General features: G+C 35.7%; 1 protein-coding gene and 1 pseudogene across 1 annotated transcript; both read left to right on the forward strand.

Annotated features, from left to right (window-relative positions):
• The first annotated feature begins 11,853 nt into the window (after positions 1–11,853).
• LOC140642166 (olfactory receptor 6C1-like) lies at positions 11,854–12,796 on the forward strand (annotated as a pseudogene).
• Positions 12,797–18,221: 5,425 nt separating this feature from the next.
• Positions 18,222–19,160, forward strand: LOC140642167 (olfactory receptor 6C3-like). The gene has a single exon (XM_072842659.1). It carries the CDS (start codon positions 18,222–18,224, stop codon positions 19,158–19,160), a length of 939 nt encoding a protein of 312 aa, XP_072698760.1.
• Positions 19,161–23,223: the final 4,063 nt, after the last annotated feature.

Genomic DNA, 23,223 nt, shown 5'->3' on the forward strand with positions numbered 1-23,223 from the left:
AACATTTCTTCTGGCAAAAAAAAAAAAAAAAAAAAAAGACACTCTAAAGAGTAACTAGGTAAAATCTTAACATTCCTAAATATCTAAGTTGGTATGCTTCTTCTTCTAGTCTCTTATATGCCACTTTATAATTATTTAATAGGTGCCCACCCATTTCTTCTACTTCCATATCCGTGTTTCTCCAATACATGTTTATTGACATATTGTAAAGTATGGAAAGCTTTATTTCTCCTACAAAGTTTTATGGAAATTAAATGTATTTCTATAAGGCATACTGTATAGCACAATGTAAAAAATAGTGTTAATTTTGTTAATAAAAGTCTCTAATGTCCCTTATAGTTTCAAAATTCATGTGTGATTCCTTGTGAATTTTCCAGATGTTTTTGGGGATCTCTTAACATTTAAAAAATCTATACTCCCTATACTATTGTATATTAAATTCAGTCCTTAGAAATCCTAAGTCATTGTGAATTACACTTTAAGTACAGAGCATAATATATTTTGCAAAATTTAGTGCATATTACGAGGTAAATATCGATCATGATATTGAGTATTATTTATAGAATTTCTATTTTTCTCTCATTTTTGAAAAAATATTGATATCTGTTAAAGATTTGAAACAAATGCAATAAAACTAAAACACCTGTCACTTTTCTAATTTTTGAGCCCCTGTATGACAGTTATTTTGAGTAATTTGTCAGATGTATCTATATTTCTCTAGAGTCTGCTAATGAAGATTTTGTTTCTTTGGACCATTTTCCTCTGCTTCTTCACATTCCTTGTATCTTTATGTTGATATGTATGCATCTGAAAAAACAACCTTGTCTCACAGTCTTGTAAAACTGGATTTGTGCAGAGGAAGACCATCACCTCTGAGTCCGGCTTCAGTCCACAAAATTCTGGGGACCTCTTGAACCTTTTGCAGGACTATATCTTCTCAGACTTCCATGTGGATATTCCCAATGACAAGATTTTGCCTTCTTTTGGTTTCTCTGATGGAGTTTGTAGTCTCTTGCTTGTTCTTTGTCTGTCTGTGTTAACTCATGTCCTTGAAGTAACAGCTCACCATCCAGATTTTTTTCTCATCAGCCCACAGTCACCTAGAGTTTGTCAGTTGCCCTAAGTGAACAAACAAATGTGTTTATTTTCTCTTCCCTATTCCTTCTGCAATGCTTTTTCTTACTCTATGCAGATATGACTTTGTGAACTGTACTATTTTGCTTCTCTTTAAAGCATCTCTTTTCACATTTCCTTCAAACCTGGGATACTGACAACACATACACTTAATTTCAGTTTTGGCTAAAGAATTCTTTACTTCTTCTGTTTTGTTTTGCTTTGTTTTGTTTTGTTTTGTTTTGGATGTTCAACCCTCTGTTTATCTTTCCCTTCTGTTTTTGCATTCTGTCTACTTTCTCCACTAGAGCCCTTATCATATTAATCATAATTGTTTCAAATGTCCAGTCTCATCATTTTCACACCTCTGTCATGTCTGGCTCTCTGCCTCTTCAAAAAGAGTGTTTTTTTCCCCTTTGTTATGCCCATACAGTTTTCTTGACACCCACATGTGATGCCCTGGGTAAAAAGAACCAGAGCAAGTACACCTTTGGAAATGTGGTAGTCAGGTATGGGGGGAGGTGAAGCATTCTCTAGTCCTAAGGTCAGCGCTCAGTGTCTTAGTGAGCTTGGGCCTCTGGGAGGTGAACTTCATAAGTGTCTCTCAGTTTTTTCTCCCCACTTAAGCAGAACAGGAAGGTTAGTGTGGGCTGGAGTCAGGTATTTTCATTCTCCCACAAGGAAGGCTAGAAGATTCTGGAGTTGGGTATTTCCTTGTCCAGGGTCAGCTCAGCTCTGATAGTGTCCCAACAGGTTAGGCTCTGGTCAGCTAGGTTTCTGTGAGGGCTGGATGTCTTAAGAATACAGCACTCTCATGTATTTCAAAATGGTCCCTTTTTCCCTCCCCTGACTGAAGCATGAGGTGATTTTTCTCTGACACTCCACCTCTGAATCCCGTTGAGCTCTTAGAAGCAAATCTCATGATGTGGACTCTCTGAGTTTCCCCACTTAGCCTCACAAGCCATAAATTTTACTTCAGGTTTTCTTCCTCTGGCACCAGACCTTAGGGCATTTTCTGCTTATGAGCCTCTGCTCCCTTAAACCTTCACTTTTTGTACTTAGCTATCTGATTTTCAATCATGAGGGCAGTGATTTGTCTGCTCAAAGGATCCAAAAAGAGTTTATTTTTAGGCTGTTTATCTTTTTTTTTTTTATTGGTAGACCCAAGTGGTGACTTGTGACTTCTTACATGCAGAACTGGAAACTGAAGGTGTCACATGTCTCATTATACATTATTTTTCTGTTTTACCTCACATTTTTTTCCTTTTTTATAAATTATTTTTTATTGGTGTTCAATTTGCAAACATATAGAATGACACCCAGTGCTCATTCAGTCAAGTGCCCCCCTCAGGGCCCAACACATTTCTATATGTCCTTTGCATGGGTATTCATCTGCCTCAAGAAACTCCTTCTTAAGGAGACAGAGGGCTTCACTATTATGTTTTCTTTAATTATTTTTAAAAAATGGCAAATTAACTGATAATCCTTATTAGAAAAGAAGAAAGGCCTTTAACAATTTTCCAATCTTGCAACATGTCTAAATAGCTACATTTGAATTTGAACCTATCTGTTTTGGATCTAAGACTCTATTTTTAAAAATTCCTTATTGGGAATGTGAAATGGTGCAGCCACTCTGGAAAACTGTGTGGAGGTTCCTCAAAGAATTAAAAATAGACCTGCCCTACGGCCCAGCAATTGCACTGCTGACAATTTACCCCAAAGATACAGATGCAATGAAATGCCAGGACACCTGCACCCCGATGTTTCTAGCAGCAAAGTCCACAATAGCCAAACTGTGTAAGGAGCCTCGGTGTCCATCGAAAGATGAATGGATAAAGAAGATGTGGTTTATGCATACAATGGAATATTACTCAGCCATTAGAAATGACAAATACCCACCATTTGCTTCAACATGGATGGAACTGGAGGGTATTATGCTGAGTGAAGTAAGTCAATCAGAGAAGGACAAACGTTATATGTTCTCATTCATTTGGGAAATATAAATAATAGTGAAAGGGAATATAAGGGAAGGGAGAAGAAGTGTGTGGGAAATATCAGAAAGGGAGACAGAACATAAAGACTCCTAACTCTGGGAAACGAACTAGGGGTGGTGGAAGGGGAGGAGGGCGGGGGGTGGGGGTGAACGGGTGATGGGCACTGAGGGGGGCACTTGACTGGATGAGCACTGGGTGTTATTCTGTATGTTGGCAAATTGAACACCAATAAAAAATAAATTTTTTTTTATTTTTTTTAAATTTATTTATGATAGTCACAGAGAGAGAGAGAGAGGCAGAGACACAGGCAGAGGGAGAAGCAGGCTCCATGCCCTGGGAGCCTGATGTGGGATTCGATCCAGGGTCTCCAGGATCGTGCCCTGGGCCAAAGGCAGGCGCCAAACCGCTGCGCCACCCAGGGATCCCAAAAAATAAATTTATTATTAAAAAAATAAAATAAAATAAAATTGTAATAAAAAAAGAAAAAAATTCCTTATGATATACTACATCCCACTGATATTCTTATATATTGTAGGTACTTACATATTAAACTAAAAATATCTTTTAAACCCCAAAGTAACAAAATTCTGTAACTTGAAACTTTAATAGAAATTAAAGATACCTGTTAAAGTAGCTCTTTTCATAGGTACACTGACTATACTGATTAGCTGTGATATGTACAATTAGATCAATATCAAACGATTTTATTAAATACTATGGTTGAATCAGAATAACTTAGAATATTTAGCAAGCAAAGAGTCACTATTTTTGGACAACTTTTGATGAACATGTAATCCAAGAGAAAAATTAGAAAATGTTGAATGTATGAGACTGAGGATGAGTATGAGACTGGGTGTTATTCTGTATATTGGTAAATTGAACACCAATAAAAAATAAATTTATTTAAAAAAAAGAAATCAACCTCTGGAGCACCTGGGTGGCTCGGTCCATTAAGTGTCTGCCTTTGGCTCAGGTCATGATCCCTGGGTCCTGGGATCAAGTCCCACACAGGACTCCCTGCTCTGTGGGGAACCTGCTTCTCCCTCTCCCACTCCCCCTGCTTGTGCTTGAGCTCTGACTCTCTGTCAAATAAATAAAATATTTTTTAAAAAGAAAAAAAAAGAAAATGTTGAATGTAAACTTTTCTATAAACTCATATCCAAAAAATGGCTAAAGAATAATTCGATCAGTAGTATATATTACTTGATATAATGGTGTAATATTCCTCAGTATAAAATGGCTTGGTGTAGTAAAAAAAGTTCTGAGCTGAGAGTCAGGTATTTTATTTATATCTTTCAGAACATTGCCTGCTCTTTTTTTTAAAAAAAGATTGTATTTATTTATTTAAAGAGAAAGAGAGAGTGGCAGAGAGACAGAGAGAGCATGAGTAGGGCGGGCAGCAGAGGAAGAGGCTTTAAGAATCCCAAGCAGAATCCACGCTGAGCACAGAGGCTGAGGCAGGCTTTTATCCCAGGACCATGAGATCATGACCTGAGCCAAAATTAAGAGTTGGACACTAATTGACTGAGCTGCCCAGGCACCCCAGGACTTTGCTCATTATTATGTGACATTTTTCATGTCCTTATCTCTCCTTGGCTTGCCCTTGAGTTTTGATACTTGCATGACAGTGGGAATCATATCTATCTTATTCCATTTTATCCTCAGTGCTTTGTATACTATTTAAAGATAGTAGGTCCTTGAAAGATATTTGTTGAAAGATACAAATAGTGATTGAGTCAACAGACTTCTTTTCTTGTCATTTCTTAAATGAGATAGAAAGAAATTGGATTTGTAAAATCCTGCCAAGTTCCTAGATATACTTCCATTAATTATGAGGTTAAACCCAGCACATCTTTTTAAATGGAAAGGGACCTTCTGATTAGTAGATGATTTTCAAGAATTAGCACCATTACTATTATGGGAGAATGACTTCAAGTGATTCTTGGAAAAGATCGAAAAGTTCAATAAGTATCTAATCTGTATTTTTTTGGTGACTTTCAATGGGAAATCCCTGAGCACTGAAATCTATCTCATTCTTTTTATTATTCTGTATTCAGTGTTTTTGAATTATTTATTTGACAATTAATGGTTTATAAAGTCATTTCTATGGAAACATTTTAGTATATGATAAAATTGTAATGTTTTCATAAAAGATTAAGTAGTTCCAGTATTTTACTCAGCAAGAAAAGAAATGGGGCATCTATTTTTCAGAGAAATCTTGATTTGGGATAGTCAAGAAACCTCTCCCAAAAGCTTTGCACATTTAGTTATTTTTTCATTTAGACAGTCTGCAAAATATTCCATGTGCTTCTGGTTTATTTTTTATGCCCTTTCTTTTTTTTTAATTTATTTTTTATTGGTGTTCAATTTACTAACATACAGAATAACCCCCAGTGCCCGTCACCCATTCACTCCCATCCCCCGCCCGCCCTCCTCCCCTTCTACCACCCCTAGTTCGTTTCCCAGAGTTAGCCCTTTCTTTTTTAAAAAATAAATTTATTTTTTATTGATGTTCAATTTACCAACATACAGAATAACACCCAGTGCTCATCCCGTCAAGTGCCCCCCTCAGTGCCCGTCACCCATTCACCCCCACCCCCCGCCCTCCTCCCCTTCCACCACCTCTAGTTCATTTCCCAGAGTTAGGAGTCTTTATGTTCTGTCTCCCTTTCTGATATTTCCCACACATTTCTTTTCCCTTCCCTTATATTCCCTTTCACTATTATTTATATTCCCCAAATGAATGAGAACATACACTTTTTGTCCTTCTCCGATTGACTTATGCCCTTTCTATCTCTTTGGGTGATATCCCAAAAGTTTCCTGTTCCAATATTGATGCAAATTCATATAGTCCTTATGTACTTTCCTCCGGGCCCTCGTTGGCACGTTTTATTCACTGGAGTATTTGTCGTGAGACATGGGCTTATATGGTAGATAAAACATGTGCCTTATGCAGGGGGAAATTCATATAGACTCCTTGTCCAGAAAGGCTTAAAGTAACTCCAATTCAAACTTCTCTTCACTATCGTTGCTCTCCCATAGCTACCATGGAAAATGTGTAATAGGATATCAGCTATAGAAATAAAGTAATTCCAAATGTACTGAGAATGATTCTTAGGAATACTGAATCTCTTAATCTAAAACTGAAATAGTTGTCAATGTGCTTTTTGTATCATTTCATCCAGCTGATGCAGTGCATTTGTATGACAGAAGTAAGATTATAAAACCAAAACCAATGAAAAATTTCCTTTTCTTAGCACTGATTCATTAATTCTTAACTTTTCATTAGATATTGTAGAATTTAGGGTTGCTATTTCTTTCCACATATATCTAGTGTTATGAAAAATGAACATGTTACATTTCCCGTTTTTCATAATAATTTATTCCTTTATTAATTTTCAGAAAATTATTTTCTCTGAGTTTGGTCTCCCCCATTGTACATAGGTTTCCTAAGTAGCCCATGCTTCATTTCCTGGCAGAAAATTAGACTTTCAGTTCTACCATTTAGTAGCTGTGTGATTTTGTTTATGTCATGTAACCTCTCTCATTGTCAGTTTCTTCAAATCAACATAGGGTCATCAAAAAAAGGTAGAGATAAGGGCATGATTTTTGTTATTTTACAGTGGGGCTATATTCCTCAAATGTGATCATTTATTTTATTTTTGGGAATAATCAAGATAGTAGTTAGTAACTGCTGTCTAAAAATATATGCTATAATATTGTATAGTTTAATTTTACTTATAATTATATTAGCCCTAAATAATTCTATGATATACTATTCTCATCTTAAAATTAAAAAAATAACCAAATTAAAAGTCAGAGAGATTAAGAAACTTGTATAGGGACGCCTGAATGGCTCAGGGCGTGATCTGCCTTTGGCTCAGGGCGTGATCCCAGGGTCCTGGGATCGAGTCCCACATCAACCTCCCTGCAGGGAGCCTGTTTCTCCCTCCCTGTGTCTCTGTCTCTCTGTGTATCTCTCATGAATAAATGGATAAAATCTTTAAAAAAAAAAAACCAAAACTTGTATAAAGTCATAATACTATAATGTGGCTAAGTTATATTTTTTAAAAAGATTTTTTATTTTAGAGAGAGAGGAAGAGCACAATGGGGAGGGGCAGAGGGAGAGGGAGAGACAATTTCAGACAGACTCTGTACTGAGTGCAGAGTCTAAGGCAGGGCTTGATCTCACAAGCCTGAGATCACAACCAAGAGCTCACATGCACTGTGCCACACAGGCACCCCTACGTTGCATTTTTAATCCATTTCTCTTTGAATTCAAAGCCCACAAGTTGCCCCAATAATACCACACGTTATAAAATAAGTTCTGATGCCATGCATTTTATAAAAATTCCTTTCCTTTTTTTTTAAGTTGAAAGTTACCTGCAAATATAGATATATAGTTAACAAACTGAGATAATCAGAATATAAGGAGAACATCTTTATGAAAACCTATAGATTATGATGTGATTTAAGTGATTACTGTTTTTCCTTCATTATTCCTATTCATACCAGTTGGTGCTCTGATCTGACTTGGAATTCAAATTCATTTCCTAATAGGAAGAAAAGCAAAGATCATTTATTATTTTTTTTCAGAGGCCTCAGGTAAACTTCATTCTGAACTAATTTTAGGAATACTCTAAGGCATTGCTAAGGTAATAATCTGAAAAAATCTACATTGGTTCTTAGGAGATTTTTTTATATTCAATCACTATCAAGTTCTTACATGAGATTAAATGTCACCAAACATTTTTTTCATCATAAACAGAATGTGTCATTCCAGGGGGAAAAATAGTACTTGGTACAAACCAAATAATTAATGAAGATATCAAATTAAATCAGAATTTTGCTCTATTCTCTGACAAATTAGCCTAACATATAGACCTAACATCAAGAAAAAGATTATCAAGTGAGAGAGAAAGATAGAGAATTGGAAAAATATGTGCTAATGTTGTGGGTGCAAATTATATCTTGAGGACATATGTGTTCACAACTTTTTTTAGGACTTTCAACTTGAGATCTCAGCACACATAGCGAATGCAGAATGATAAAGTTAGTTTCCAATTATATTGCGGAATTTAGGGAGATTCTTACCATTACTCCAATTATTTTTATTTTTATTTTTTTTTTTTTACTCCAATTATTTTTAAAAAAATAAGGAAAAGCAATTTATTAATCCTTTAAAATTTTTTTATTTTTTTTTATTTATGATAGTCACACACAGAGAGAGAGAGAGAGAGAGGCAGAGACACAGGCAGAGGGAGAAGCAGGCTCCATGCACTGGGAACCCGACGTGGGATTCGGTCCCGGGTCTCCAGGATCAGACCCTGGGCCAAAGGCAGGCACCAAACCGCTGTGCCACCCAGGGATCCCAGTTTCTTAATCCTTAATAGGTTTTCTTAAACTGTTGCACTTTAAATTGGATGATTCAGAGGATGAAATTGTTCTTTTCTCTACAAGGCCATCCACTCTTTTTTTATTTATTTATTTATTTATTTATTTATTTATTTTTTTTTTTTTATTGGTGTTCAATTTACTAACATACAGAATAACACCCAGTGCCCGTCACCCATTCACTCCCACCACCCGCCCTCCTCCCCTTCCACCACCCCTAGTTCGTTTCCCAGAGTTAGCAGTCTTTACGTTCTGTCTCCCTTTCTGATATTTCCCACACACTTCTTCTCCCTTCCCTTGTTTTCCCTTTCACTATTATTTATATTCCCCAAATGAATGAGAACATATAATGTTTGTCCTTCTCCGACTGACTTACTTCACTCAGCATAATACCCTCCAGTTCCATCCACGTTGAAGCAAATGGTGGGTATTTGTCATTTCTAATAGCTGAGTAATATTCCATTGTATACATAAACCACATCTTCTTTATCCATTCATCTTTCGTTGGACACCGAGGCTCCTTCCACAGTTTGGCTATCGTGGCCATTGCTGCTAGAAACATCGGGGTGCAGGTGTCCCGGCGTTTCATTGCATTTGTATCTTTGGGGTAAATCCCCAGCAGTGCAATTGCTGGGTCGTAGGGCAGGTATATTTTTAACTGTTTGAGGAACCTCCACACAGTTTTCCAGAGTGGCTGCACCAGTTCACATTCCCACCAACAGTGTAGGAGGGTTCCCTTTTCTCCGCATCCTCTCCAACATTTGTTGTTTCCTGCCTTGTTAATTTTCCCCATTCTCACTGGTGTGAGGTGGTATCTCATTGTAGTTTTGATTTGTATTTCCCTGATGGCAAGTGATGCAGAGCATTTTCTCATATGCATGTTGGCCATGTCTATGTCTTCCTCTGTGAGATTTCTGTTCATGTCTTTTGCCCATTTCATGATTGGATTGTTTGTTTCTTTGGTGTTGAGTTTAATAAGTTCTTTATAGATCTTGGAAACTAGCCCTTTATCTGATATGTCATTTGTAAATATCTTCTCCCATTCTGTAGGTTGTCTTTGAGTGGTCATCAAGACAGTGTGGTACTGGCACAAAAACAGACACATAGATCAGTGGAACAGAATAGAGAATCCAGAAGTGGACTCTGAACTTTATGGGCAACTAATATTCGATAAAGGAGGAAAGACTATCCATTGGAAGAAAGACAGTCTCTTCAATAAATGGTGCTGGGAAAATTGGACATCCACATGCAGAAGAATGAAACTAGACCACTCCCTTTCACCATACACAAAGATAAACTCAAAATGGATGAAAGATCTAAATGTGAGACAAGATTCCATCAAAATCCTAGAGAAGAACACAGGCAACACCCTTTTTGAACTCGGCCATAGTAACTTCTTGCAAGATACATCCACAAAGGCAAAAGAAACAAAAGCAAAAATGAACTATTGGGACTTCATCAAGATAAGAAGCTTTTGCACAGCAAAGGCCATCCACTCTTAAAATTTATATGAAATGGCAGAAGTGTCCTAAAAGGCATTTATTTAAATAAGTGTAAATAACTAGTTGGTGCTTATTATTTCATTCACATATCAGCTATTTCATTTAACACTCATTTATGAAATAGATAAATTCACTTTCACTAAACCACACAGGTAATTCAACAATAAGATATCCAGGATGGGTTAGCCTTCACTGAAACAAAAAGGGGTAGAGGCCACATTAAACTTGCAACCATAGCTTACATGTTACTGAAAAAAAGAAATGTGGGTGAGTAGTTAGGAGGGAAAGCCTAAAATTATATTTTAGAGTCTCAGATGTTTCATTTTTCTACTGAAAACATCACAGAAATTGTTGAGAGATCAGAGCCTACACACAGCTGTTAATTATAGAAGGTTGTTTATTTAGAACAATGACTTTTATGATTGAAATATCCATCATACACTTGAATTGCCATAAGTTTCTTTACAAAATATGTCATTGTAATGTCTGATTTCTCTTGTAAGAGCTCTTCAGCCTGTTTCCTCCAGTCCCTTAGAAATAGCAAGAGAAATGTTTGTTTCTTGTGAATCTCACATGCTTCCCCAGTAGTGTTAGACTATCCATCTTAGCTGGAATTTGCCTAAATTTAATCAACAACAATATTTTTTGCTAAACAGTAAAGTGAGTGAAAAGAGGGCTCAGGCATGTAAGAGAAAAAAACCTTAAATTTCACAGTGTTATAATGCATTATGTGCTACAAATCAGCAATCCTACATCTTAAAACTCAATATTCTATTGCAAAACTTCTCTCATGACTCTGAATTCAAAACTTTACTATTTAATGAAAATGCACAGAATAAAGGATCAGATAACAGACTGGTTTAATTTGTTGAGGGAACTTTTAGCTTCACTTTAAAATATATTGTTGTTGTTATTATTATTATTCATGGAAAGAAAATAAATCGATTTCATGTGCTGTTTCATTAATTTCTCCAGGGTGTTGACAAAATAGAGCTTCTATAAGTGAATGCTGATATAAATAAAAGGAAAAATATAAAAATGTAATATAGGATAGAAAATAGAATACAAACAACATTTAGATGGAAAAAAAATTTGAAGGAAAAACGTTCTGTAGAAAACAATGTTTATTTTAGATATTCATACAATTTTACTTCCTTAGCCCATGAAATATATAGATACATTCTACTAAATCTCTGCTCTGGCTTTTCATATTCTGTACTCTCTAGTACCTGACGACATTATGTCAATGAATTCATTGTCTGTGGTTTGGGACGAGGAGTAGGTGGTTGAAAGGAGAATATGAGCCAGAGTGAAAACAGAAATCTGTCACATTGTTAATGATTTAACTTCAATGACTTTCAAAATTTGGAGACCTCACCATTTGAGTGATCTTTTTCCTGACATATCTGTCTTTTTTATATTACACTAGTGTAGTAAATGATAACACAAGAAATTAGGCAACAGAAATAAGGAAATGGGGCACTTTTATTGTCGTTGGAAAAAGGACAAGTAGTTTCCCATTAAGAAGTGAACTCCTGGAAGAAGTGTATTTAGGGTACATGATTTGGATAAGGTTTTTAAAAAACTTTTTAGATTCAATTTCTGTTCTGTGAATTAAGGATTTTATGGAGAAACATTCTCTGTAAAACAGAGTACCACATATGGTAAGAACTTACTTTAAAACATTTTACCTGCTTTTATTGAGCTGTCTTAAAGACATCCTAAATTAAATCAGTAGGGCATAATATGTTTATTTCTAGAGACAAATTCCAGAACAATCCATGGATTATCCTCTTTTCTACAATCTACTTGTTTTTTCCCCCTCTAGATTACAAAAGAAAAGGAAAAAAATGAGAAACCACACAGAAATAACAGATTTTATCCTCCTGGGATTGTCAGATGACCCACAGCTTCAGGAGGTGATCTTTGTCTTTCTGCTTATCACCTACATGCTCAGCATCACTGGGAACCTGACAATTATCACCCTCACCCTGCTGGATTCCCACCTCCAGACCCCCATGTATTTCTTCCTCAGAAACTTCTCCTTACTTGAGATTTCATTCACAACTGTGAGCATACCCAAGTTCCTGAGCACCCTGATTACAGGAGATAAAAACATTTCCTTTAATGATTGCATGGCTCAGTTCTTTTTTTTTTTAATCTTCTTGGGAGTCACTGAATTTTGCCTTCTGGCTGCCATGTCCTATGACAGATACATTGCCATCTGCAAACCTCTGCATTACATGACCATCATGAATCCCAGAGTCTGCATACTCCTTGTCTTTGCTTCTTGGTCGGCTTCATTCTTAATCATATTCCCATCACTCATGCTGTTCATACAGCTTGATTATTGTAAGTCCAATGTTATACACCATTTTACCTGTGACTATTTCCCCTTACTACATTTCTTGTTCAGACACTAGATTCCTAGAGATAGTGGGTTTTTCCTGTGCTGTGTTTACATTAATGTTCACATTGGCATTAATAATTCTGTCCTACATATATATCCTCAGAACAATTTTGAGGATTCCTTCTACTAGTCAGAGGACAAAGGCTTTTTCCACCTGTTGTTCTTCCCACATGATTGTCATCTCCATCTCCTATGGCAACTGCATTTTCATGTATATTAACCCAGCAGCAAAAGACAGAGTGTCTCTGAGCAAGGGAGTTGCTGTGCTAAACACCTCGGTAGCCCCCATGCTGAACCCCTTTATTTACAGCCTAAGGAACCAGCAAGTCAAGCGAGCCTTCCTGGACAGGGCAAGGAAGATTGTATTTTTCTCAAGCAAATGAAAAAATAAAAGTGCTGTCATAAATTAGAGGCATAATGAAGAGCAAGTAAACAAAAATCAGAGTTCTCAAAAGTCTAATACCCACATAGCCTCACTAGAGTTCTATTTCATTGCTTATATTTCTATTGCCAGCAGTTTGTTGAGGATATTTGAATATATATATTTTTTTCCATTTAAATTCCACTCCCTTTTCATTGCATTTCCCTTCCTTTAAACCAATCTTTCCACTCTATAACTATGAGACTGGCCTCATTTCCTTCTTTTAACTATTTTTAAATTTTAATTTTTCCACAATAATCTTAGAAATCTTAGAAATCTTAGGAAAAGAACAAGAATACAAGAGAAAATGTTTTATGATTTCATCAGGAAAACACTTTCTAGAAATTCAGAAAATATTGTCATGTTTAACATTATTTTTAATTTACTCTACAAGGACCATAAATATAGCTTGATAGTCTTATTGGGATATTACAGGCACTATCTTCTCCATATTGTAGCACATTTAGTAACTATATAAAAACAGTACAACTGAAGGAATGATGTAATTATACATATTTTTTGAGAAATCAAGAAGCATCTCTCATTAACCAGTTTAAAATTTTCTGTGCCATATAATTTCTCAACTTAAAACACAAGTATGAAGACACAGTTACTTAGGGAAAGCTTGAAGTAGTCCTTATTTCTTCAACTCCATAATTACCACATATACCATACCAGTTCTTTAAAAAAAAGCCTGAAGAAATAAAACACATACAATAATGTACATAACACTGAGCTAGCGTTCAAAAGTGTTAAAATAAAATGTGCATTTTATAACAACTAGACATTTTGTATGACAAAGAAATAATTGAATGTTTTCTAAAGCATTTGGCATTCATTTTCTTTTATTTTACATTAGGCCTTTTGACAACTATGTAAGAATCAATTTATTTGATGTGTACTGACTTTTCATGAAGTTAATGATAACACTTTTTGTTAAGGTTTACATGTTGAGCTTTCTTTTTTTTTAAAGATTTTTAATTTATTTATTCATTCATAAGACACACACAAAGAGAGAGAGAGAGAGAGAGAGGCAGAGACACAGGCAGAGGGAGAAGCAGGCTCCATGCAGGGAGCCCAATGTGGGACTCTATCCTGGGTCTCCAGGATCAGGCCCTGGGCTGAAGGCGGCGCTAGACCACTGAGCCACCTGGGCTGCCCCATGTTGATCTTTCTAATGATAGGAATTCCTATGATGCAAAACCTTTTTTTCACTCAAAAAGATTCCTATAATTATTTGGGTTACACCTAGTAATATATGAGGTGCCAACATCATCTGTCAACTGATACACCTCTGATATTATAAATTCAAATAGAATAATAGCCCAGTTAGATGATGGTAATCAGTAAATGGGAGGCCAGCCAGACATTTTGTAGGAGGGCTTACCTAGAGAGGATAATATACCACTGAAAATAATTAGCAATACACACTGGAATTATTCAAAAATATGATGTGAGTTCAGGATTTAGAGAAAATCTTTATTTTATTGTATTTATTTTTGCGGATTTTTTATTGGAGTCTTATTTGCCAACATATAGTAGAACACAAAAGTTCCTGTCAAGTTCCCCGCTCAGCGCCTGTCCCCCTGTCATCCCATCCCCCCACCCACCTCCCCTTCTACTACCCCTTGTTCGTTTTCCAGAGTTAGGAGTCGATTTAGAGAAAATCTTAATATATTTGGATCCCCTAACAATTTTATTTAATAAACTTTTAAAATTATGAACATGTTACAGCAAAACTTTATTTGTAACTGAAATCTTTCCTCCACTGTCTGAGGAGAGTGAAACCTGGTAGCCTGAACAATAGTTCCTTGACCTAAAACATAGGCACTCATCAACCTCAGAATACATGGAGGTAATTGGCACATTATTAAGAAAGCAGATGTCCTACTAGCTTGTGGATAAGAGGCTAACAGTTGTAATTAGTCTTCCTCAAAATTAAATTATTAGGAGGCCTAGAGAAAAGCTAGAGAGCTATTAGGAACTAGGAATAAAACAGTAAAGGTAGAAAGAAAGTGAGAGAGTGATCAAGGAGGAAAGAGACAATTCAGCATCTAGAAGTTTGAGGAAAGATATGGAGAAGAAACATGTCTAATAAGATATTTCAAATGAAGTGCAGTGCTTTGTGAGATAGAACCTCATTTCTTTTCCTGTAAGTAAATCAATAAAGATTTTGTTGCTCACAAATACACAAGTGATAGACACCAGACAGACACTTAACTAACTTCTTTCTGTCCCAGACTCTTTCTTTACCTGAATAGCACTGACCTTAGAGGGTTTTGTATTGTTGGCTTGCTTGAAAAAAATGAGATAATATGTATATGGTTAGTGCCTGGTAATCAACAAAAGCTCAGAATAAAATATGAAAAGATTCACTATTTGGATACAAAAATAAAGGCAAAGGAATAGAATTTTCTTAAGTAGAAAATTAGTTTTACTATCTCTACTGAAATAGCGAATAAATATTTTCAATGCTTATTTTAATGTGTATCAGTTATACATTCAACATAGTGTCTATGTATTGTCCCACGTGTAAGCTAGTGGTTTGTTCATCCTTTCCCACTTCTTTCTTTTGTCCCATTATCTAATAGTCTCATTTTTCACTACTGTAAATAATCTGCATTTATGGCATTAAATGCACACATGTTTTATGTCCACATTTATAATTGTGAGGAAAATAAAGATAATTTGTTAAATGTAACATTATATTACATATTTATGTACATATAGATTCATATATACCTCTATACTATACTATTCTTCTAGTAATAAAAGTGACACCTCTCATTGAAGGAAACGTGGAAATAAACTAGTTAAAAATATCCAATGCCAGACTTCCAGATATTTATTTTATTGATTCACAAAAATTCTCAATATGAGAAAATGTCATATGCACAAATATAAATACAGGTATAAACCTTCTCATCAGTCTTTAATAGGTTGTCCATTTCAGAAGACAATCAAGTCATACTAGAAATCCACAGTAGTGTTTTCAACCATTTCATTCTGGTAAAGAATTCTTCCTAGATTGCCAACATTCAAAGGATATAAATATGCTAATTCTACTGAAACAAGTCCAGTTTCCGGAAGAAAAATGGATTCCTTGTATAATCACAGAAGACTGAAATTCTAAATCAAACTTTCATACACTCAATATCATGTTGTTTGTATATTTGCCTATTTACCTCAATATTTTTGCTTCTTATACTTTTTAATCAATATTTGTAAAAATGATTCACCTTTATCTTTAATGATTCCTCTCCTTGGCACTCTATTTACTTAATGAATTCCCCTGGGCGAACAACAACAAAAAAGACACAGATAAAGTAAGTCCAGTTCCTTTTGTGTAGCATACATAGAGAACATTCTTTATCTTCTATTTTTCAAAGCAGCATTTGCAGGGAAATATAACAGTCCCTGAACCTAAGGAAAATACTACTCATATTTTATAGATATATAATCATAGAATCACAGAATATTGATTTTAAATGTTTGCATGAATAGAAAGAAAAATGATTTAATATAGAAATATTTTGTATTATATGAAAAGAGGCAATAGAAAAATACTAGTCAATCCAGATTTAACTGAATTTATACATGGAGTTTGAAAAAGAGATGAAAAGCAAGAATGAGTTGTATTATATAAAAAGTCAGAATTTTACAGTATCAGGAATGAAGGATATTGTGAGTCAAAGAGAAGTATAATCCCAAAGAACCAAGGAAAAGTTAAGTCAACACACTTGTTCTGAGAGCAAAATAGAAATAAAATATTTTGCTAACTTGATTTACCAGTTCTGAAATTATGTAAATTTAGACAAATCAGATGATAAAATTTGAGACTAAATCATCAAGAAGAATCAGGAAGTAAGTAAATTTTTTATTCTTCAATATAATATATATATTCAGTTTATTAAAATATTTTTAAAAACCATGTTTATACATGTTTATGGACTTACAACCCCTTCAGTATTGAAAATTAAATAATTGTTTAGTACCAAGAGACTATTAATGAAATCCTAAGGCAGGAACACAGAAAATAAATCTTGGATTGTTCATTTTTTCTAATTTGAAATTATATTCTATTATAGATAGGATTATTTTTTAAATTCCCTATTGGACGGATATCTGCTTTACAGTAAATGTTATTTTGGCCATCTACTTATTGATTTTCCATAGCAAAATTGTAAAGAAATAGAGAAAGAAAGAAAAGTATGCATTGTATGAATTAAAGTATTTTTAGGCAATTATTTAATTTAGTAATAGAAGATTACCTTCTTGTTCTCCTGCCTTTTTTATCAGAAAAGGGAAAAAATGATGAGAGTGATAGCATGGACCAAATCTTTTAGAAAGTGATTCATGAGAGAATGCCAGTAAAACTGCCATAAACATGCATGTTCCACAGTGAGATGATTACTGTGGTGTCTAATTGTTTAACCTTGTGAAAGTTGCCTAAACTATGTGGACCTCAAAATACAGAATGTGTAGATGGGCCTAAACAACCCCTGTAGGATTTCAAATGCTTTATTTAGATTATTCATAATCCAGACTAGTTTTTATAACTGGTGGAAAGAAAAATCAATTAAAATATTTTCATTTTTTATAAAAGGAGCTAAATATTGTAAAGAGTAATTAGAAGCTTGATTTTTTTAATTTATTTTTTATTGGTGTTCAATTTACTAACATACAGAATAACCCCCAGTGCCCGTCACCCATTCACTCCCACCCCCCGCCCTCCTCCCCTTCTACCACCCCTAGTTCGTTTCCCAGAGTTAGCAGTCTTTACGTTCTGTCTCCCTTTCTGATATTTCCCACACATTTCTTCTCCCTTCCCTTATATTCCCTTTCACTATTATTTATATTCCCCAAATGAATGAGAACATATAATGTTTGTCCTTCTCCGACTGACTTACTTCACTCAGCATAATACCCTCCAGTTCCATCCACGTTGAAGCAAATGTTGGGTATTTGTCATTTCTAATAGCTGAGTAATATTCCATTGTATACATAAACCACATCTTCTTTATCCATTCATCTTTCATTGGACACCGAGGCTCCTTCCACAGTTTGAAGCTTGATTTTAAAGAAACACTAGAAGAAATAGCTTCCTCTTAAATGTCAGCACAAGATATATTTTTATCCATGGCCCATGATAGTGTATTTTCAGCAAAAAGAGATCAATATTTAACTTCAGATAATACTAAATGTGAGATCCAGTAGAAATTGGACAGTTGCTGAAGGAAAACATTTGTTTTTGGATTTCATAGATTACTCATCACTGTGGATATTTTTAAGATTCTATATTCTAACCTCAATCCTGTTTTAACTTTTTTATGTCCTATAGGGCACATATATTTTCCATTCTAAAGGGGGGGAAGAAAGGATCGGCAATGAAAAACCACACAGTACCCACAGAGTTCATTCTTCTAGGGCTATCAGATGACCCAGAGTTTCAGATTGTGATTTTTCTCTTTTTAATTATCACATACATATTCAGTGTCACTGGAAATTTGACCATCATCACTCTCACCTTGGTGGACTCCCATCTACAGACCCCTATGTATTTCTTCCTCAGGAACTTCTCTGTATTAGAAATATCCTTTACAACCGTCTGTATTCCTAGGTTTCTGGGCACAATTATCACCAGAGACAAAACTATTTCATACAATAATTGTACAGCTCAGTTGTTTTTCTTCATCTTCATGGGCATAACTGAGTTTTATCTTCTAACTGCTATGTCCTATGATCGCTATGTAGCCATCTGTAAACCCTTGCATTACACGACTATCATGAACAAAAGAGTCTGCATTTTACTTGTCTTTTGTGCATGGCTGGCAGGATTCTTAAATATCTTCCCGCCAGTTATTCTTTTCCTCCAGTTAGATTACTGTGGCTCCAATGTCATTGATCACTTTGCTTGTGACTATTTTCCCCTCTTGCAATTATCTTGCTCAGACACATGGCTCCTAGAAGTGATTGGTTTTTACTCTGCAATAGTGATTCTGCTTTTCACTCTGGCACTAATAATTCTATCCTACATGTTCATCATTAGAACAATTCTGAAACTGCCATCTGCCAGTCAGAGAAAAAAGGCATTTTCTACATGCTCCTCGCACATGATTGTCATTTCCATCTCTTATGGAAGCTGCATATTCATGTATGCCAACCCCTCTGCAAAAGAAAAGGCATCCTTGACCAAAGGAGTAGCTATTCTTAATACTTCTGTTGCTCCTATGATGAATCCATTTATATATACTCTGAGGAATCAGCAAGTAAAACAAGCCTTTAAGGATACTATCCAAAAGGTTCTGTTTTTCTCCAGTAAATGAAAGTATTGCCATTAAAAGAATGAAGTTCTTGTAGATGCTATTATTCACACTTTCTCAAAACCCCGTTTCCTTTACTAGAGCTATTTATTTTACTTTTTCTTCATTCCCATATTAAAATTTCCCAGTCGTTGAACTCAATAAATTTGATAAACTGAATATCGTTCCATAACTTTCTGTACATTCATGTGTTTTATTCAAATGTATTTAGATGAAGGAATACATTTGGATTCGTGGTTATGGTTTTGAATGGAAGTGGTTTGCCTTTGAAGAGACACTGAGCGTTTAGTTTGATAGAAAGATTGTCAGGATAGATGCAGATTTCTGAACTTTTCATTCTTATCCAGTAATAGGCATGAATGTTGGTAGAAAAATGTAATTCTATTTGTCATATCCATGAAACCAAATAAACACAATCACCAGGAGATTGAGAATAAAATACAAATATCTACTCAAATATTTTAAAAGATTAGAAATTCATGCATAATACAAATCTTTATACTGTTTATAATAATGATGATACTAATGAGAAGAGAAGGAAAGTAGAAGGGATAGAAGGTAACATAACACTTTTCAGCAATTCCTATATTCTATATCTATTGTTTGTATTGACTCATTTAATCCTACCATCAACTTTATGAGATGTTTTTAATCATTATTCTCTTTTAGTCAGAGGTATTTTTCTTTAGGTAGATCAAATACCTCCAAAAATTAAAAAATAGGTAGACAACAGACAACGTAAAATATATCAAATGTATAAAAGGCACAAAACTATGATAAACCAGTGAAAGTTCATCTTTCTGGACAAGTGAGCTTTATTTGTGGCATATAGAACTGACTTTAGAGTTTGGGAAGTATGGAAGAGAACTAACATCTATTGATAATATTCTACACATTCTATTTTATATTAAGCAAACCACGAATTTATTTTATTTATTTTACAAAACAAATTAGAAAGTGAGCCTTATTATCTCTAATTTATAGGTGAATGAACACAGTGAAATCAACGTTGAGAGTTTTTTCTTTCTTAAATTTTATTTATTTATTCATGAGGGACACAGAGACACAGAGAGAGGCAGAGACACAGGCAGCAGGAGAAGCAGGCTCCATGCAGGGAGCCCGACTTGGGACTCAACCCCAGGTCTCCAGGATCACACCCTGGGCCGAAGGTGGCACCAAACCGCTGAGCCACCGGGGCCACCCAGCGTTGAGAGTTTAAAATATAGTGATGGCAGCTTTCATAACTAGGATTCAGTACATTCATCATATACTCAGTTCGTTAACCTCAAAATCCAGACTTGTTCGGTTACTTTCATTTTCACACTGAGTTCCATTTGTAATAATTTATGAATAAAAGCTCATGTTCAATATTAGAATTGTTACATTAAAGGTCTTTCTAATGTGTGATGGACTCATTCAGATTTTTCTTACTTATGGCAGGCATTGGGGGTACTGATGAAAAAGGGGGATTATTGCCTGGGGAGAAAAAAACAACATGTAATTAAAATTTAGTTTGATAAATGCAGCAACTTGGGTGTGAGTAGCCTATAGGCCAGAGGATGTTATCATTGTCAAAGAAAATGTCAGTTTTCCCGTCTTTCCTCTTAGCACAATTATGGTCAGTTTCACAATAATCACTAAATGTTGGCTCTTTTAACCCTAAAGCCACATGCATTGTCTGCTTTGGCTTTCACTCTTATTTCATTTCTTGGTCATTCTCATATATGTTATACCAGAAAAAAAGTCACATTATTTCCGCAGTGAAAAGGGTTTTTGGGAATAGGATTATGATACTCTCAAGACTCTCCAAAATGGCTCCCTCTACCCTCAAACTGTATTGTGAATCATACATTCATCATATACTCAGTTTAACCTGCTAACACTCCATATCTATTAAACTCTCAGATCTATTTGAAATAATTTATTTATTTTTAAAAGATTTTATTTATTTACTCATGAGAGACACACAGAGAGAGAGGCAGACACACAGGCAGAGGGAGAAGCAGGCTCCATGCAGGGAGCCCCATGTGGGACTGGATCCTAGGACTCCAGGATCACGCCCTGGACTGAAGGCAGCGCTAAACCACTGAGCCACATGGGCTGCCCTATTTGAAAGAATTTATATCGACCACAGTCTAGATTTCTAAGACTCTTTCAGGCATTTATCACCTTACATCTAGGAAACACTGAAGTATGTTTGTCAAATTAAATCCATGCACAAACAAGACAAACTAAGAGAAAAACCAATAACAATACTCAATACCTGTATGTTGCTATTAACAGCTTTCTATGAGGAGAATAAGAATCTCAAAAATATAATTTCTTCCTAATTCTTATGGGGAATGTTCATTCAGATGTTATTTCTTTTCTTAAATTTTTTTATTGGAGTTCAATTTGCCAACATATAGCATAACACCCAGTGCTCATCCCACCAAGTGCCCCCCTCAGTGTCTGACACCCAGTCACCCCAACCCCCTGCCCACCTCCCCTTCCACTACCCCTTGTTCATTTTCCAGAGTTACGTGTCTCTCATGACAGATGTTATTTCTAAAAAGTCTTTCAAAACAACTACATTGCAGGCATGTGCTAGACATTTGGATCAATAGAATATACCATATCCACCTTATAAGGTTTCAAGCAACACATAAACAGATAGACATTTAGATATAGAATTGATCTTATATGAAAACATATACCAGGGCCATATAAATATAAAACATGGGGTTACTATAAAACAGCATTTGTAGTAATGCAATAAGAATTCCAAAAGAAAATAAGAAATATAATTAAATGGGTATTCTGGGCAGAGAATAATGATTGCAAATGACAGTCGTGAAAGCAAGAGATGTGAGTAGTGAATCACGTGGAAAGAAACAAAGCAACAAGTAGCCATTGCTTCTCTTGTATGCTTTCCATGAAAAGCTAATTTTATTGACTCAATTTAACATGCACAGAAAAAAATTTATGCTATAAAATAGATACTTTCCTCATGTGAATACTACATATATTTATTTTCTTTGTTTATAAGGTAACAATACAGCTTACTAAGGCGTGCTGGCGCTGGGGCTTGCCCAGGTGCTTTTGAGGTGGAAAACCCAGGTGTTTTTCCAATTCTTGAGCAAGGACACCAGGCAGTTGACGGTTACGTGGATGTTGTAACAAGCTCCTCACCTGGCCATGGCCACCGCCAGACACAGCACCTTCCCCATCTGGACTCTGGCGGTGAGCCTCACTTGTCCCCTTTGGCCACCATAGCTCTCACTGCGGGTCAGCCTGGAAGGGTACTTGCCAGCTCGTTCAGGCTGGGACTGGAGACCTGTGGGGATGTGCTTGGTCACAGATTCTGAAGCCAAAAAGGCATCATCCTTCTTGGCCTGCATCTTGACTAATTTTTTATTATTGTTGAGTTTGTTCAGCATCTCAGGGTCCATGTGGAGAACACACACAATATTGGCCTCATCACTGCCAGTCCCCCAAAAGACTTAAGGAGTACTTGGGGCGCACAGTGGAACTAAGCCTGATAGTGCCAGAGAAGTGTTTGTCCTTCTGAGCATCAGAGTAGTTCAAGCTAGCCTGCTGCTCCACCGTCTCTGATAATTTCAGATACAGGTGCTGGTACCGGGATGGACTTCCCACAACACTGGTACAGGGTGTTGCTGGAGACTTCGCTGCTTGTCAAACTTCATAGCACGATAATCAGAAAAGAGAGCAAATTTATGTGTTTTAAACTATGTTGAACATTTTACCGGCCCATCTAGGATTTTAAATGGGTCCCTTTAATGGGTATGTTTTTCTCCTCCTTTTTTTTTTTTTTTTGTTATTGTTCTTCCTTTCTTTATTTTTTTTAATAAATTGATTTTGTATTGGTGTTCAATTTACCAACATACAGAATAACACCCAGTACTCATCCCGTCAAGTGTCCCCCTCAGTGCCCGTCACCCACTCACCCCCACCCCCCACCCTCCTCCCCTTCCACCACCCTAGTTCGTTTCCCAGAGTTAGGAGTCTTTATGTTCTGCTTCCCTTTCTGATATTTCCCACACATTTCTTCTCCCTTCCCTTATAT

The sequence above is a fragment of the Canis lupus genome, chromosome 11 (assembly GCF_048164855.1).
Source record: "Canis lupus baileyi chromosome 11, mCanLup2.hap1, whole genome shotgun sequence".
NCBI lineage: Eukaryota > Metazoa > Chordata > Mammalia > Carnivora > Canidae > Canis > Canis lupus.

Excerpts from the sequence above, each read along its gene's own strand:
- LOC140642167 (XM_072842659.1), top strand. The coding sequence starts at position 18,222 with ATGAAAAACCACACAGTACCCACAGAGTTCATTCTTCTAGGGCTATCA.